This window comes from Nipponia nippon, unplaced genomic scaffold, assembly GCF_047370975.1.
Source record: "Nipponia nippon isolate SJK-2023a ecotype South Korea unplaced genomic scaffold, ASM4737097v1 scaffold_2, whole genome shotgun sequence".
NCBI classification, from domain to species: Eukaryota; Metazoa; Chordata; class Aves; order Pelecaniformes; family Threskiornithidae; genus Nipponia; species Nipponia nippon.
Genome location: NW_028262336.1, coordinates 57501944 through 57520802, shown reverse-complemented (window position 1 = coordinate 57520802; position 18859 = coordinate 57501944). Strand labels below are relative to the sequence as shown.

The 18859-nt window shown below is 44.9% G+C and overlaps 2 protein-coding genes across 2 annotated transcripts in view; both read left to right on the top strand.

Moving 5' to 3' along the window:
* The window catches only part of LOC104019308 (regucalcin), a 33587-nt gene extending 28997 nt beyond the window's left edge, over nucleotides 1-4590 (top strand). The window contains exon 8 of the transcript XR_015704963.1: nucleotides 4557-4590. The gene's annotated coding sequence lies outside the window, so the exon portion shown is untranslated. The remainder of the gene's footprint in view (nucleotides 1-4556) is intronic.
* A 2252-nt stretch (nucleotides 4591-6842) lies between these two features.
* LOC104019306 (PI-PLC X domain-containing protein 1) overlaps nucleotides 6843-18859 on the top strand; it is an 18603-nt gene continuing 6586 nt past the window's right edge. Inside the window, 6 exon segments of the mRNA XM_009472547.2 lie at nucleotides 6843-7026; nucleotides 7752-10442; nucleotides 10668-10741; nucleotides 10905-11047; nucleotides 14357-14493; nucleotides 17778-17906. Coding sequence (XP_009470822.2) covers nucleotides 10725-10741; nucleotides 10905-11047; nucleotides 14357-14493; nucleotides 17778-17906 — 426 coding nt within the window. The 5' untranslated portion in view covers nucleotides 6843-7026; nucleotides 7752-10442; nucleotides 10668-10724.

Below are 18859 nucleotides of genomic sequence, written 5' to 3'. Positions count from 1 at the left end.
TTACTATGAATTGATTAGTTGCCATTGCCGTGATCCCTGCAGGTAAAATAGATATGGAGGTATATAAACGTAAGAAAAAACAACTTAGTTTTTACAGCAAAACCTGACAATCAGGAACATCTTAACCCATGGAAAAGCCAATTGTCAAACAAGATAGTCTTCAGCCTTAAGTCTTGTGTAGGATTTGATTTGTTTGTAAGAGGCAGTGCTGTTTTTTTTTTTTTCCTGATAGGGCAGGGGGTGGTTAGAAAAGCCTTAGTGCATCTGGAGTACTACCGAAAGAAAATTGCTGTGGAAAATTAACTCATGGGAAGAAACAAATGACAGTCAGGTAGGGTTTGGTCACTGCTCGAGCAGCTCCTCTCTATCTGCTTGTGTCTCTTTCCTCAAACACAAACAGCGACATTTCATTCAGACAGCTGCTGAGCTTCCAGTGCATTGGAGTGGCTTTTTACCATTGCTTTTAACAGAAGGTGGTTTATTAACATTGCATTTTGAGGCTTGGCAAACCTGCTTTTGTGGCCAGACATCATTGCAGTCTGTATGTTGTGTATAGCAGTGCTAGCACCATCCCCTAACTAGGAATGCTGTATAACAACTTGAAGGGTACTTATTATCTGTATAAAGTTTGGGGAAGATGGGCCATGTTGAGTGTATATACTGATGAATTAGCTCTGGCAAAATAAAACATAACACAGACTTGGTCTGTAGGTGGGAAATGTTAACTGGAATGTTTTTACATACACTTCCAGCAGAGCTGCTGTCCTGAGTGTGCAAGAGCAGAATTCCCCCAGTAGCTGCAGCCCTTGTGGATCTTGTGCAACTTTTCAGCTCCACATTCCTGATACAAGCTTTCCGCAAGTACCAATGGAAAATAATCCACCAATAAATGGTGGGTTTTAGGTCACACTGATAGAAAGAAGGCCCAGTAATATAGAGAGTTTATAAATGACTATGCTATAAATTACTGCCCTGTGGTAGTGTGGGAGGTCACCCCGGTGCTTTGTTACTCTGTAATAAAATAAATAAATGTAATAAAAGATGAAGTACTTTCTTAGGTTATCTGGCCCCTTTGGAAACTGCTTAATATGTCATTTTTCTGTTGTAGATCTTAGTGTTTAATAGTAGCAATATTTGACCCAAACTGACATCCTGAGCTCAGCTGCTACCAGGCCTGCACCTAAATTCTCTGCCACGGATGACATTTGCAGTGCATAGTCTTGTTGGAGGATGAACATCTGTGCAGGTCACTGCAGATCACAGCTGCACTGCCCAAGACATCCATCCTTGCATGCTTTTGCTCATGCACACAGATACATATGGAATGCACACAGAAACCAAACAGAAGCACCAAGTCTGCAACAGGCACAGCTTTGCAGGGCATGGCATAGGGCTGGTTCTGCACTGAGGACCCAGTTTATCTGACCTGTATCAGCTTGTGAGTCATATCTGTGCTGAAGTGTGGCCCTTAAAAGGTCTTGCTCCATGGCAGGCTATGGTTATGGCTGACAATACAAATCAGTAATGCATGGGGGGAAAAAAACCCCACCAACTTTGGAAGAATATTCGCAGTTATTCCTCAATGATCCATTATGAGACCAGAGCCATCAAGGCTTACCCTACATGAGATCCACAGGAGTTAACGTGTGGATGGCTTAAAGACCCAGATGCTCTCAGTTTCAACCTTTGCCTAGTGTCAAAGGCACTGGAAATTTGTCCCTGAGGACGCAGACGCCTAGTTTTCATAACTGATCACAGGAAGAAGGTGGGATGTTGTTCATGGCTTCTGAAGGACACAAGACCTCCTCCCTCCGCTTCACCCTAGTGATGAATTTAAGCACAAAAAGAGTCATTCTTCCTCCTCCCCAAGGTCTGCCACCAAGTTAGGAGCTGCACACAAGAAAGACATGGGCAGGGTACAGTGTCCTGATGGCCCTGCCTTTCCCAGGGTAATGCTGCAGCCCCTCTCCTGCCTAGGCTGCTGCCTCTCATGCCACTCTGAGAGCTGTCGTCTTGGACAAAAGGTGTTGGTCTACATTGTCGTTTCAGGTTCTCCAGGGATGAGGACATCAGAGTAGAGGGCTTTGTTTCTGACTCATCCCAGCTACCAAAAAAAAAAGAAAAAAAAGATTCATGGAGAATGGGGAGTTTGGTGAGAAAACAGCTCTGGAATTTACCTCATTTGCACAATTTTGAAGGACTAGATAACAAATTAACAGAACAAAGGCAGGAATGAGAGGAGGACAGGAATGCATTATTTTTTTTTTTTTTGTCTCCCCAGTTTTTCTTTCTGTTGGAATGGGTTCTAGAAACACAGCCTGGTTCTCCTCTTGCTTTTATCTTCTCAGATGCTGGGTCTGAGAAGAGAGGTTTGTTTATCTCCCCCTTAAGCTTCTCTTTTTAGCAGGACATTATGAGCAGCTCTCCTGAGCCTCCATATGCCAGCTGTCCCTTTGTGATCTGCTGATGCAGTGGCCCAGTGGATGAAGTTGATTATCTATTTGCAAGATAACAAGAAGAGCCAATACCTCCTCATAGTTCCTATCTCTCCCTGACTAGCAGAGCTGACTTCAGCTGTGGGACTCTGGCAGACTGACTATCACAGTGATGGGATGACAAGACCATCAGATAATCAGCCCTAAATGCTAGCCCTCCAGACCTAATGTGGCCATCTCAATCCCTTTCTCCCTGATTCTCTATGATTTACCTCCATCGCTGAATTTCTTGACCCTGAACAGGCAGTCTGTTGTGGGAGTTTCTTGCCCTTTTTCCCTGAAGTGCAAAATCTTTTTTTCCCTGCCAGAGATATGTTACTACTTCAAATCCCAGTCTCAAGGGCAGCAGCTTCGCTCAGCTGGTGTGTCTGTGGGCAGCACAGCATCAGCCCTCTCCTTCTGCTCATTTCTCCCTTCCGCCTCTCCTGTGTTCCCCCAGCTCTAAAGACATAGATGCTGCCTCTGCTCATCAGTGGGGTATCAAGAAGAGGCATCAGTGTTTGTGAAGGACCCCCGAGCTCCTAAGAGGATGTGCCACAAGGAAGCACCATTGTAACAAGAAGGTTGCAAGAGTCTGTCCCGTGGAGTGAGGAAACCTGTGTCATTTCTCCAGCCCTTCCCCTCCTCGCACCACACACCTCCAGTGCTCAACCTATATTGTAGCTGACCTCTTGGAAGGACTTTTAGTGTCTTGTTTTAAACACTTCTAGAGCCAGACAAGAAGTAAACTAGCTTTACCAAATTTTTTTTACAGCATTTTAACCCTTCTTGTCAACACTCGTGTAGTTAAGTTGAAATTAAAATCTCAGTTGCTTCTGTTTGAGAGGAAAATTGTTTTGCCTGGACCTTGCCCTGAGCCCACTGAAGCCTCAGTTGACATTGGTGGGACTGTATCAAATAGCAGAAATTTGAGGATTTTTTTTTCATTTTTTTCTTTTTCAAAAATTTCAATTAAAATTTAGCTAATAAAATTCAACTCTAATTTTTCTTCTCCTTTCTGTTATTTTAAAGTAACTCAAAACATTTCCCTCATCATGCAAGACTCTCTGATGAGAAAAAACACATCTCATGTAGCCCTGGCTCTTGAGAATCCATCATGTGAAGGGAGCAGTATTGTACCCCACGTCTAACCATCACAGTAGCGTTTTTACCAGCCATTAAATTTTATCACTGAATTTGCCTGTTGCAAATAAACCAGGGCTGTTTCTTCATGATGGCATTGGCACTCTGCGATGTGTTTAGGTAGCCTAAATCCCACCCAAATCTTTCTGCCTGAGATTTCCTGCCGGCTGGTGCCAGGTCGTCAGAGGCACCTGGCTGACAGGCGGCCCTGAGCATGGGGATCGGGTGCAAAGGAGGACTCCAGACTGTGCCCCCCCAACCTCACCGTGGTCCTGCTCACAGCACTGCAGGCTTAGAGTAGCCATCATGGTCCAGTAACCCCAGAAGCAAACACAGGGAACCAGAAACCAGCTCCCAGCAGGTCTGGGCTGCGTTTTTCTTCCCAGGTATTTTTATTGCCCAGCGTGACCTCCCTGGTGCTGCAGGCTGCCTCCCTGCTGATGATCCCTCTCTCAGGAGCCGTCGCGGCTGCTGCCGCTAGATATACAACCTCCTCTCAGGAATATTTGTTTGTTTGTTCCCAAAGACAGAAATGAGGTGAGGGTTGAGAGGGCTTATCAGTAAGTCAGGCAGGAGCAAACACACACGTTGCCAGGGTGTTGCAAACATCCCCAGAACACCCCCAATCCAGGGAATTCAGTTAAGATTGTTTAAATGCTTAGTGGCATTTCTGTATGTTACAGCGTAGAGAAAGCACGTGCCGTGTCTGAAAATAAAAAACTGGGATGGAAGAAAGAAGTCTCACACAACATCCCAAATATTTTAGCCATTAAAAAAAAATTCTCATAAACCTCTGACAAAATCAACCGATTTCCCTCAGACTGAGTGCAGCGTATTTTAGGAAGCCAAAGATGTTTAAATGTATAAAGTCCTGTTTAAGTCTCTACGACGAGTATCACTGTGACTAACAAACCAGAAATATTTCATTCTGATCCACAGCTATAAATCAGTCCTGTATTTCCATCAATGCCCTAAAGCTTCTGTATCTGCCTGTTTTGACCCTCTCAGATGCTACCAGCTTCAACCCTTTTCACTACCGAATGCTTCAAAATATGATAAGCTATTTCTGGGTAAGTTCTTCTTTGTCCAATACTTTTGAACTGCCCTGTCAGTCTTTTTAATGGAGGCATTTATTTTGTGAGGGGGGTTGAGAAATCTTGGGCTTTTTCATCCCCCTGCTTCCTCATCCTGAAATCTGCTTATTTCTGCAAATATTGCTGAAAGTTAGCCTTGCCTCGACCCCTCCTCAGGAGACACGCTTATTCAGGGCTTAATCGCTTGCTGATTAATTTCCTGTCATTCCTCATTTTATGGGCTTCTTAAATCCCTCTAGAGAGATTGTGATCTCAGGACTGAACCAGGAGCAACTCTCTTGATATCTCTGGTAATTCCAGTGCAAACGAAGAAGAACTGAGACCCAGACTCAGACTTGAAAGGGTGGGAATTACGAGGGCTTGGAGAGGGCTTGAGCTTTTCTGATAGAGAATTTCCATTGAGGTGAGACCTGCAAGACTGTTTCCACATCAGTCAGCAGATACTTCACATTACTACGGTGTAAAGTCCTGTTGTAATGCCTCCAGAATAAAATGTTTTGCGATTTCAGTTTCATGGTTCTTTTTGAGTTTTCTGTTATTCGTGTCAAATCAATGCAAAACTAGCTTTTAAATTTTCCTGTCCACAGTCATGTTTTCCCTGCTAGTCCCAACAACTTCACGCGGGTTTTCTTTACAAGACCAGAATCATGTCTGGCTGTCCTGTATTCATCATGGTAGCATCCAGAGGCCGCCTGACTGCTGTTTTGTCACACCTCCATAGTCTTAACTTTCTAAGTAAATGAAGAATTAAAATTGACTTTGTCCAATTTTTCCTCCTAACTTTTCCTGTTTGAAAACTTTCCCATTTATTTCATTCCACCAAGAGCACAGTAATAATGCTCTGTAACTCTTCTCAGATACTTTCTGTCATGGCGGTGCAAAACCACACAGCCTTTAAATAGCATCTTTTCTTTCTTACCTTTTCCTTTGCTCTACTTTATCCCTTTTGGCGTTTTGTCCTTTTTCTGCCTAGCTTTACAACCCGCTGTACAGCTATTCTGCATCTACCTCCAGCCAGTTTTGTGATACTCTGTAAGAGTTGCTATATAAACAGCAGCCTGAACCGTGGCATAACCCTGAGGCCCAGGCAGCCCTGCCCTCCTGGGGCTCGCCAACGGGACTGACTCGGTTAGCTGAACGTTAAGCTGGTCCGGCCACTGCTGTTGCCACAGCAACTTTTCATAGAATCATAGAATCATAGAATCATAGAATCATTAAGGTTGGAAAAGACCGTTAAGATCATTGAGTCCAACCGTTAACCTAGCACTGCCAAGTCCACCACTAAACCATGTCCTTGAGGACCACGTTTTGCTCTGGACAAGAACACTGCTCTGCCTTTTGCTCTGCCTCATGCAAAAATGAGATAGTGAAAAAGGAGTATCTGGAAAATACATTCCTGCATTAAGAAGCACAACACTGCAGCAGCCTGAGTTTTCCCTAGTCCTGGCCGCGGTATGATCCCGGAGCAGTCAGATCCCAGTTCTGCTGTAGGTGCTCCTCTAGGACCGCTCCTCTGCGGAGGAGAAAGGGAGGTGAGTCTTCTTTACCCATTCTTTCCATTTCAGTTTCAGCTCACCATTCTTTATTTAGGGAACTGTGTATTTTAATGTGCTTTCGCAACAGGGTGATGAAGTAAGGGAGCTTCCTCCACCACACCAGAGAGCCTCTGGGGAGGCTGAGAAGGCCCCCTGCTTCCAAAACTGCACCGGGGATGTGCATGGTTGCCCCTGCGTGCCATTCACTCGCTTACTTACCTCCTGCCTCCTTGCACAGTAAAGCTTTTTGAGGAGCTTGCCTAGATTTCTGCAAGGTGTCGTAATAATTATGGGTGAATTTCATGTCGGATGAGGGGCTGTAAAAGCTAACCAGGAGGGAAAGAATTAGCAAATTGTGTATTAGCTCCGCAAACCGAAGAAACAAACTCTGTTGGACAAAGCAGGCAATTAAGGTACTAATAAATACATATATGTATATATATATATATAAAGCTTTTTTTTTTTTTAATTAATAGATTTTAAGTGCAGTTGAAGGATGGCTACGTGCTATCGCTTGGTGTCCCCGGGCATTTCTTCGCCTGTCCCCTGCCGGCAGGCTCCTGCCGAGGCAGTACATCCCCAGCCCGCTACGCGTCTCACCTGCGCGCCGCGGGCAGCTCCGCTTAAGCAGAACCGCCTCCCCCCTCCTTCCTCCTCAGCTCTCCCGCCCCTCCTTCACCTTCCTCAAACCTGCGGTCACTCCGCCCCGGCCGGGCAGGGCAGCTGGGGTGCGCAAGTCCTCCTCAAGAGCTGAGATGGACACGTAAATCGTTCCTCGGAGTAAGTAAATGAATTAAAAACGAAAAAAGGCGGGGGAGGGAGGAATCCGCCTCCCTGGAGGTTGGGGGCGTGGGTCCGGGCCCCGCAGCCGCTGGGTGCAGGGGGGCTGAGCTGAGCCGAGCCCTTCTCCCCTGGTATCGGGCCTGTGCCCGGCGGGGCTGGCAGCTTGCTCCTCGCTGCGGCGGGTCGGGTAGCTCTCGTCATAGGGTTTCCTGTAATTCCCGTGACGTTTGTCAGCTTCTGGGCCGGCTGCAGGGGATGTTTTAATTCTGCCATCATCAAGCATTCATTAATTATATCTCACTCCCGCAACTGCGCGGTGGTTGGCCGTTGCCCGGCGCTCCGGGCTGGCGGGGCTGTGCAAGCAAGGCACGCTTTGGGCACGACCAGGGTGAGATCCCACCCGCCGCTCTCCGTGCCCCGAGGTTAGAGGACGGTGATCTCTAGTGGCTTTGCACGTTTGCGTGTTTTATGGCTTGTTTATTGTTTGTGTCCCGGTAGAGTCCTCAAAATGTAATTGCTGCCTGCACTCAGACCGCCCAAGGGCAGGTCAGAAAGCTGGTGTGAACAAGGGGAGCGAGGGGAGTTAATCACGGCGACAACGTGCGTAGGGTGGGTGGACTTGCCTGTCTGCAATGGAGGAATAGAGACACAGTTCTCCTTTGCGAAGTTTGGGATTTAGTCAGCAGAGGCGGTAGCTAACAGTTGTACTTTTGTTCCTCCAGGCAAGCCTCGGCTTCTCCCTAAAGGATACCCTGCATCTCAAACACAAGGTAGCAGCTGAGTTTGGGGGTGGCAGTGCGAGCACCTAGGGCTTGCATTGCCCAGGGGATCAGGCCAAAATCTGGTCCGGTCACCTCTGTACGGGACTTGATCAGCAGACAGCCGCGGTGCGGCTGCTCCTGCTGTGCACCACCACTGGCTGCTGTCCCCAGCCTCAGGATGCTGTGGAGGGAGGCGGGAAGAAGAAGGGGAGGATGAGATGTGAATCTCTCGCATGTCTGTGTTTGCAGGACAGCAGCATGGCTTGGACTTGCTGTTTCTGCTCTCTGCTGGCTTGCCCCAGGCTCAGGAGGGTGTCCTGGTCCCACAGCGATGGGGGCGTTGATGGCAGCTTGTGCCGGGCGGAGAACCTGCTGCCCATGGGTTTTGGCTGGGCAACACCGAGGCGTCTGTTGTACAGCCTGGCAAAGCCGATTGTGGGTCTTGCTGCCTCTGCAGGGGCTTCCGCAGCGTGGGCCAGCGCTGCACTGTCCTGACCCAGTGATGAACTGGGGTAAGGGACTAGCGTGGCAGAAAAGCAGCTTTTTTCTGTTAGCTGTGAGACTGTGCCTGCGTTAGCCCAAGCGAGGCGGTGAGAGCAAATGGTGGGAGGAGAGGGTGGCAGCAGGTAAACCTGCACCCTCGGACGCGTCCTGGGAGTGCTGTCGGTGCAAAGCAGCTTGTGCCGGGCTGAGGTGCGGCTGGCCAGCAGGGCTTACGGGTCCCTGCTGCTCACAGGGGGGCTGTGTCCTGTGTCCCTGCTCTGGGGGGGCATGGGTGGCTTTGGGGAACAGAGGAATTAGGCAGCCCCAAAGGCTCTGGATAGGGAGCTGTAGATCCCAAGGAAAAGAGGAAAAGCAGTGCTTACAGTTAGGTTTCTAGCCTAGGACCCACCTAAGTGCTACCATATGCTGGAGCATTGCATCCTCACAGCTCCTGTCAGCTTCAGAGCTGGGGAAGGAGAAAGACTATTCAGGCTTTTGCAACTACCAAATAGCAATGTTAAGTATCTGCAGCCCCTGTCCGCACTGATGCTACATGGTACACAGACTAGAGCAGAGCAGCCCTGGGTGGGCAGTGGTGTGCAGTCTGAGGAAGCACAAAACACAGCAAAAGGGGACAAGATTAACTGCAGACATCTGTCGTCTGAGCAAGGGGTCTGCAGGAGGCAGAAGCTCAGCGGGTTAAGTTGCAGAGCCAGAGGATGGATGAGTTGATCTGCCTGAGATCTGAACTTCTTTCCAATAAGAATACCAGATGTGGCATGTAGAGACCATTTGCTTATGCAGGACAAAAAGTTCTGCACCTTTTTTTTTTTTTCCTAAATAAATCAATCCATGGGAGTTTTTCCACTCGACTTTGCACTAGGCCCATCAAATATCTGTTTTTTTAAAATAAGGAGACACAGGGAACAAGAGAGGGTTTAAACCACTTCTTTCCTGCTTATGCAATGGCTTTGTGTATGGATAACCTCAGAGGCAGCTGCTCTTCACCGGGAGGAAAGCCCCAGGTTACACATCAGCCACGTGCAGCCCGTGTCACTGCGCCAGGGGTGCTGGGCATTCTCCTCAGCCGACGTGCTCTCATTCTTTTCTTAACTGGGGTGGCTGTACTCAGAGACAACGATTCAAAGTCACACCGAAGGCACAGCAAGGCAGGCTGGACGAGTGATGCTATGTGCATTGGCAGATATAACAGCAGATTGTATCTGTTACGTGCGGTATGGACGTAAAACTTAGGAATGCAATTCCTAAAGTTGCCTTTCAGATGACCCTATCTGACTGCCAAAAAAAGAAATCTATTGCATCATGTTTAAGGAAATGTTCTTCATGTAAACAGCATGGCTCACTCATAAATCCAGGAAAACCAACCACCTCCTGAAAGCAACCTGAAGAATACTTTGGGGAGAAGCAATCTCAGGAATGAATGTGCCGAGATGCAGCAAAAGGGACCAGGGTCCAGCGAGGATGTTTGGCAGAGCACAAAACCTGCAAAAATACATATTTGATTGCCATTGCTGTAGCAAACAAGGAGGAATCATTCACAGTGACAGCTTTTTTAAAAAGGATTAAAAAAGAAGGTGTGATATTAATATAGGTAATCACTGTGCCGTCATCTAAAAGAAAGCGTCCCACTACGTAGCTGTGAAAAAAATAGCTAAAGCCTTGAAAACAGTGAGAAGGAAGGCTTTCATCCCTAAAACACCACCTGAACTTCAGGAACATAATAGAAAAAAAAATAGCGTGGAGACCTCATCTTCATGTTCTGTATCATCCAGGAGAACATAAAATGAACAGGATAATTCTAGTAGGCCCTGGCGATGAACATGATTTCTTAGCTGGGTTTCATTCACTGGCACTGCTGCATGACCATTGCAAATTTTACAGAAGATCCTGGAGAGGTTCCTATCCAAGAAGAACAGTTCCAGAGTAGTTTTCAGGAAGGTCTGACCGAACTGAAGTACTTGTAATCATGGGCTCAGTTTTCAGTGATAAGAACAGACATCAAGAGATGTTCTCAAAACGGGGAATAAGAAGATGGAAGTTTTCCTCTTTGACCCCAAAGCCAGCACGACCTGAAAATCCAATGTCCTGGCATCTTTGTCAAGGCTCCTCACAGAGGTATCATTGTGGCAGCTGAACGGATGCTTCAAGGTAAGTGTTCTCCAGGAACCTGAGGGTCACAGACCCAGCCCCTGTCCTGGCCCCGCCATCGGTCCCGCTGCCATGCTCCCGGGGCTGCAAAGGGTCAGGGAACAGACCTTGTTTCACACTGGAGGTGGGTTACTCCTCATGATGTCGCAATAGCCAATGTAGGTAGTAATTTCTCCATAACAGCAAAGCTGCATATATTTGTCTTGGCTCTATTTTTTCTTTCAGTTCGTCAATTTACAAGCCTGAAGCTGGAACCCTCCCTTGGCATTGTTCTGGGAGACAATGTTATCAAAAACAGTGTATGTTGTGGCCGAGAAGCTCTTGACATTTTGCTGCAATTACTTGAGAGAAGAGTTGACATTTTATAGCATGTATAAATCCATTCTGCACAGGTGCAATGGCATTAATTCAACCTCAATATATGGAATGGTTTATTCTTTTTCTTTTCTTTTTCCCTCCCAGAACACCCTATGAAGTCCTAGAGCAGGCACTAATGGAAGGCCCTTTGCAAACCTCCATTCACGTGTGCCATGAAAATGGTCAATGGATGTCACGATTACCAGAGAAGCTATGGGATATTCCCCTCTATAACTTAGCTCTTCCAGGTAAAGATTAACTTTTGTTCTCTGCTGGTTTGTTAGCCTGTCATTGAAGCACTGGAGCATCCTGTTTGTCCCATTTCAGGATGGCTATGTTGATTATTTGGGTCAGTGTGTGGGAGAAGGGCTTGGGGGAGCGTTTGTGTGACGTGTGAGTGCGTGTGAATACTTTTTGTCTGTAATGGTTGGGGTTTCTTGGAGGGGAGGGGGAAAAAAGGATTTTTTTTTTTTTTTGAGGGAAGGAAAGAAAGAGGGACTCTTTTGCAGTCCCTGTGCATCATCTTGTTAGATCAGTGTTACTAACATGAGCATTTGCTTATCTGGACAACGGTGAGATTTTCCTAATTCATTCTTGCCACTTCGTACATAATAAAATGGTTCCGAAAGGAGAGAAATAACATTTTAACTTATTATTTGTTTCTTTGTACTGTTTAAAAGATGCTATAAAGGTATGAAAAAAGGAGGATGGAGACTTTTAATTAACATAGGTTTTTATTAATGTAGAGTGTGACTTTTCTGCATGACCCTGCTTACGAAAACTGGATTTATCCTATTATGAGTAAATACAGCTGCGCTATAACTGGTGTCCTCATTGGTACTACATTCAGACCTCTGTATCATTAGCCTTTCTTTGGTCACATTATTGCTTCTCTCTGCTGCCTTGAATAGCTGATTTTTTTTTTTTCTTTTCATTCTGTCCAAAGAAGTTATGGGAGCACCTGTTTTCACTGGCACGTGGGGAGGCTGTCAGCTCTTGAGTGATTCCCTTTGCCTCCACAATGAAAATGGTACTAAAGAAAAGCCTAGCCCATGTTTTCTCTCACACCTGTAGATGAGAAAGGTAGTTTGGGTGGAAAGCAGCACAGCGTGTACATGAATGTTTTATTTAGGCTACAGGATCGTAGGTTAACTTTAGCAAAGACATATATTTAGAGACAGTGGGAAAAATCAAATCTTCAGTGGGTGGAGCCCTAGGAGGACCCAAGAACTGTGGCTGGGTTTTTTTTTCCTGCTCTTCATGAACTAGTGGAGCATGGAGTTTCAATTAAAACTGAAACTCAGAAACTTATTTCGTGGTGACTTCTTGGATATGTAATTTAAATAGATGTTAACTTCAAAAAAGCGCACCTCTATTTTGGATAAAGCCTATGTAAGAGGAACCCAGGACAGATGTTATAAAAAAATTCTAGATTTCTTATTTAACCATCAAGAGAAGAAAATAAGTATCTATCTTATGAAAGAAGAAAGAAGGTAATCGTCTCCTTTTTTTTTTTTTTTTTTTTTTTTTTTTTTTCTTTTGACTTCCTGGCTTTTGTACTAAAGGTGACTTTGTTGTTCTTGTGAAAGTTTGTTGTTCTTGTGAATATGCCTGCATGGAGAACAGGCATGAAGAAAAGAATAGTTGAAGACAAGCCCATTTCAGCAAACACTGGAGTACTTTTACAGAGCATTGCAGGCTATTAGCTTGGAAGATTTTGGTGGCTGTCCAGCTGACCTACAAGACTGGTCTAGCCCAGGTCAGAACAAAAGCAGATCAAGACCAACCAGGTCAAGACAGCTCTGGCAGGTTTTCAGAGGGCACAGTGGCTGGGGGAAGCCCAGTTTGGAAGTGGAAGCTTATCTTGGATAGAGAAGACAACAAGGCATGCAAGAAAGGTGAGAGAGTGCATTCTGAAAGCATGACAAGGAGGCAGAGGCAAGTCTCAGTAATCAGTGTTGTGTTTGCACCAGGTTCAGCACAGTGCTGCTGGGGAGATGTTGCTTCAAGCTCTGAAGCTACCTGATTTGGTGCTAGCTCACTATCTTTGCATCATATTTGTTGTGTCATGGATAGACCTGTCTTCCTTCCATTACTGTAACTTGTTGATGTCACAAGAAGACTCCTAAATAAAAGGTTACTATCTGTTTGCTGATTGGCATCAGCAGGTGCAATGCCCATTGATGGAATCCTGTTCGCTTCTCTCAGACTTGGATTTGGTCCATGGGTATTTAATGATTTGACTCTTACATCTTGTAAGACAAGCTGCTTTGATTACATGTCCTCATTTTCTGTCTTCCACCTGCAATGAGCTTGGTTTGGGTGTTTAAAGCAGGAAAATAGACAGAAACCTGATTTTAAAGGGTGAAAAAATTGAGTGAGACATTAAACTATTATTGACAATTTCAAAGAATTTTCTTTATTTCAAATACAGTCTTGTCCTTTTTCTTTGGCTACTAGAAATATTGCCATTGGCACCAGTAAGACTGACCATTCAAGAAGGCACCAGTGAACAATTTGTTTGAGAGAAGACTTAAAAGTCAAAATGATATGCAAATTCCTTGCAGATACTCTGTAAAGATCCCAGCAAGTCACTTTACTGAGTTGTTAGCTTTTCTTACTGATGCTTTATAAAATTAGAAGAAATAATGGAACAGAAAAAGCTAGCAAAATCACTGGTTGCCTGTCCTGAAGAAATTGTGAGTTGCAACAGAGTTTCATCTAAACATGATGCAAGATATGTGTCAGATTTATTAAGACTTCAAAGAAGTCAAATATTTAGGCAGGCTGTACTTAGCTCTGATGCTTAGCCTGCTCCTATGTAATTCCCTGGGCTGGAAAGAGCCAGGTAATTTTTGAAGTCCATAAAAGGTGGATCTTGTTCATCTATCACATGTAAACTTAGACTTGGATTTGCCTCTGAAACCCTCAAGCGCCCACCTGTTATGTTGTTTTTGTAGGGGATGTGGGTGTTTAGTTCAGGATGGCATTTTTACCAGATATTTAAGATATAAATGCTTAAAGTGCCAAGTTAGGAGTTGGTCCAGTCAAAGGTGTAAGAAGATGAATTTCTGCTTTCAGTCACATTTTCCTGTGCAGAGATGATGGGACTGGAGTATGAAATCCTGCATTTGGACAACTCTGAAAACAGGACAAATTCTAGATAAATTCAGCCTTCAGCTATTTATTCCCTGAAAAACGTGGGTTTGCACATCAAGATAATTATTTCAGTGGAAGATGCTAATTGAAACAGGACGCTTTATTGTCATTTGAGGCAAACAACAATGATCTGTAGTTTAGATGGGGACTGCTTTATTGGAAAGCCTCGATGCCTACCCTTCATGAGGATTTCACACTAAGCTGATTAATGTCAGGTGAGCAACCTCCGTAGAAGAGCCCACCTTTTTGCCATACCTGCATAGGCTGTCAGGCAATATAGGTGTGAGATTTGGAAATGGGGTGGCATGTCAGGTGTGCGCGTGCAATATAACCGTGTATTGTGGTCTTGAGTAGTTAAGAAATGACATTTTCTGTACGTGTATTTTTGTATTCTACAGGGAGTCATGACACTATGACCTACTGCTTGGATAAAAACTCCGCTGTTAGTGGCAATGAATCCAAGCTGGTGAAGTTCTTAAACAAATGTATGCCCTGCATCGTGCACCCCATTATCATGAAGTGGTCTACAACACAGGTAACTGTTGTCTAGCGTTCTTGTCATGCCTGGGCAAAGTTGAAGCTTGTGCTGCAGTGCTGTGAGTGGTCACGCTCTCCTGCGCGCAATGAAAGAAGAGCCTGCTGCTCAGAAATCTGTGCTTTTGTGAGATACCGTGCTTGGGTGTCGTGGTTTAACCCCAGCTGGCAACTAACCACCACGCAGCTGCTCACTCACTTCCTCCCCGATGGGATGGGGGAGATAATCAGAAGAGTAAAAATGAGAAAACTTGTGGGTTGAGATAAAGACAGTTTAATAGGTAAAGCAAAAGCTGTGTGCACAAGCAAAGCAGAATAAGGAATTCATTCACTACTTCCCATCGGCAGGCAGGTGTTCAGCCATCTCCAGGAAAGCTGGGCTGCATCATGCATAATGGTTACTTGGGAAGACAAAACACCATCATTCCGAACGTCCCCCCCTTCCTTCTTCTTCCCCCAGCTTTATAGGCTGAGCATGACGTCATATGGTGTGGGATATCCCTTTGGTCAGTTGGGGTCAGCTGTCCCAGCTGTGTCCCCTCCCAGCTTCTTGTGCACCCCCAGCCTCCTCGCTGGTGGGGTGGGGTGAGAAGCAGAAAAGGCCTTGACTCTGTGTAAGCACTGCTCAGCAATACTAAAACATCCCTCTGTTATCAACGCTGTTTTCAGCCAAATCCAAAACATAGCCCCATACTAGCTACTATGAAGAAAATTAACTCTATCCCATCCAAAACCAGCGCATTGTGGTATGAGGTAGGTGCCAGATCTTCTTTCGTGGGGGAAAAAGCATGTAGGTGAGGCTCGGATGATGCATAGACAAAGATGTTGCTTAAAGCTGACCACTTGGTACTAGAAACTCATCTTCTTTTTCACATGTTTATTGTTACAAATAACATTTAATATTACTATAATCAAAAGAGGTTTTTCTCTTGCACTTTGTTCAGAAGGTAATTCTTGTCATTTTTACTATAATTGTTGTGTGAGATGTCGGTTGTTTTCCCCATCTATATTGTGTAAGTATTTCACCCAGCAGCAGAGACAAAAATCTTGTTGGAGGGAATTTTTTTTTCCATAAAGATTAAGAGAATGAAGGTGTGGTTCCTCACATAAGGTTTAGTTAACTTTTTAAAATGTCTCAATATTAAGCTAATAGTTATCTCTTTGTTCCTCACAAATGTATGTTAAAGACAAAATTGGGGATCATGATTTAAGCTAGAGCTTTTGAAGATTTTTCTAAAGAACAGACTTTCCTGGCATCAAAGAGGTACCAAAAGTCTTTTAACTTTTGTTCTTATAGAAGGAGTAGTTCATTATTAGGGAATTAAAACTGAATAATTGATAGATAGCAATAATTATGCCTAGGCTTCTTTTGTTGTATTTGAGCAGCCCTGGCAAACTGGAGTCTTAGACACTACCAGATAACAAATATGTGCAGTGATGAGTTGACATGCAAAGGCTCTTGCTTAGCACAGTGCCTTGTCTTAAGCTGCTTTTTGCTTTGCGACTTAAGCCAATGAAAGATTTAGATGCCTCCTAACTCGCAGGTTGCTGGCCAGTGAAGTGACCCTGTTGGTGACAAACAGGCTCCTTACATCATTGTAGTCATTTTCTGGTCCGAACCCAGTGTGCTGAGTGGGAAGTGGCCTGGCGCTGATGGGAAAGAGGCACAGCTGCAGTCCTGCCCCTCCTTAGCTCTGTGGTGCTCAAGTTATCTTTGCAAGGAGGTGACTCCACTTGTTGGGATCCAGAACAGACATCAAGGAACCCTACCGATGGTAGGACCCACAGGTTCCTGGATGGCCCAGTGCCTGGCTGGAGCCCTGGTTGTTATGGGTGTCAGTCTAGAGGCCCAAATCTTTCCTGCGCAATGGCTGACATCGGGTGTGTAACTTCCCCTCATGCCCTGGGTGTCCGGTGTGAGATTGCAGCGCTGAGCAGCATCGCTCCCCAGGGCTTCCTCTTAAATTTTGCCCTTAGGGGGCAATGTTCACACTGTCTAATTCACTATCCAAACCCAGATGACTAATTAGAGAGTCTAATTAGTCTAGTTTTCCCATGCCGTCAACAAAAAGAAATTAATTCATCCAAAGGGCAGGTCAGAGCAGCTATTTCGTCTGGTGCTTTTTCTGTCCACAAAGGTGATACATAACCTATAGCCATATACAGTCCCATCTCCAGCATGCTCCAAGCAAAGGTGGGACTTGGGCATGGATCACTTCTTCAACTGCTTCAGCCTGGTGGAGACTAAGCAGGCATGGAGGGAGCTGCTGGCCCGAGCCACCGCACCACGTGCACCCTGTGGCATCTGGGGCTGGGCTGCTCCCCAGCCCTGCAGCTCAGGCACAGCCCGGGGAGATTAAATGGCCCTCCAAAGAACAGAAATTTAGGTGGTTGAAGCTAGGCAGGGTGAGCATCCTGCCATGTGTCTTAAGCCCTGTCTCGGCACTAAAGCTATGAATGTGGTTATTCAGGTGCAATGCCTTGTATTGATTTAGCTTTTGCTGAATCCTTTCTGACTTAAATCAGTACAGTGTCTGCTTTCTGAAACCTAAAAGTGTTGTCCATAGCAGGTTGAACTGAGACAAATTAGTGTTTAAACATAGTTAATTAAATTTATTCTATTTTCTTATGCAAAGAGAGCCTTGATATAGATAAGACACATATCATTTGGGGCTTTTTGCCCCAGAAACTCAGCCTGTTCCATTGAACCCTCAAATCCAGTAGAAGGGGTCTGAGGGAAGTGGAAATAAAGGAGGACCTCTGTTTTGTAGGACTTCTACAGGTTAATTAAAACTTTTTAAGAGACTTCATCTTGAAAAAGAACAATAGCTAGTATTTCATTCTGTTTTTGTTTTTCCTTCTGTTGAGGATGAGTGAGTTCCACAGAGACAACCGTGGTAAATTCTTTGGTCTAATAAAATAAATACAGCATTTCTAAGGTGCTGATCCTGCAGTTTTTGTTCATACGAATAGTCTTGTGAGGAGCGATCGTGTATTTACACACAGGTTAATGGATCTTTGACATTCAGAACACAACAAGGGCAGAGGTCTGAAACTAATCTAATCTGTACCTGCAGTATATGCTGCAGGGAAATTGGGATCCCTCTTGTCAGAGAGTAAAAAACTTCAAAGTTGTGACTTGGTGCCATGTAGTGCCGTTTTAAAGATGAAAGACCTGTGAAAAATGTCATAGGGCTAATTAACTTCGTACACCTTCTTCAGCGTACTAAAGAAACAAGTCTCTTCCAAGCTCTCAGGACCTTTGTCTTCTGTTTCACCTCTCAGGTACTGACTGTGACGGAGCAACTTGAGGCTGGAGTTAGATATCTGGATTTCAGGATTGCCCACAAGGCTAACGATCCATCTATGAATTTGTATTTTGTGCATATGGTTTACACAACTGTTACTGTACAGGTATCGTCCTTACCTTTGGGATGGCTATAAAAGCAGTGCTGTTTCTTTTATTTAAGAGCCATCATAATCTGAAAATGCTGGCCTGAGGTTTTCTGAGTAGGTTATTTGTTTTCCTAATGTGAGGACTTCAAACTAGAGAAAATCAGCAGGGCTGGAAGTTGGTTTTAGCAGCTGCAAATGAGACTTGGAGCATCAATCAGTTCCTCATCCTCAAACTGGAGTTGCTGTGCCTTGCTCTCCACTGCCTAGGCCCTGCCAAGTGCCTGATGTTTCTGGGGTGTATCTTGTGTTGTCTCAGGATGCTACCCAGGGCAATCCCATTTCCCTGGTAAGGAGAGAAGTTATTAAAGAGAAGAAGGTATTAAAAGCCTAATAAAATCACAGAAGCACTTTTTTTTGAGGAAAAATTATTTCACTGAAAGACAGAGAGACTCAAGTCTGGATCCCATGATCAAATTACTGTCAGCTGCTGTGAAGAAACTACTGTGAGTTGCTCTTTGCATGTACTCTGTCACTGTAGTTTACATCATCTTTCCGTTTGCTGGGACCTGTACAACCAGGCACAGCTAGCTAATGCAGTTTTTCATTTGTAGACTGGCTAAATTTCAGTTTCATGCTCATGAGTCTGAACCCTTCATGTGTTGAGATTTCACAGTGACTGCCATGCTTGTGTAAACAGTTAGATGTAGTGCCTGACTACCCTGCTAATTATTATGTGATCTTCAGGAAGATGTCATTGCCCATAACAAATGGGGAAAATGCGTCCTGTTATGTTTAAGCAAGCACAGAACTTTTCCCTGTTTTTGAGTTTGCCACTAATACGTTGTTTGTCCTTAAAGAAGCTTGGGGAGATGGGTTTACTGCTAACCTGCCTCTAGGCAGCAGAAGATTTGTGAATATTATCAAAGTACAAAGCTGTTAAGCATAGCGTGCTAGAACCACATCGAGAGCAA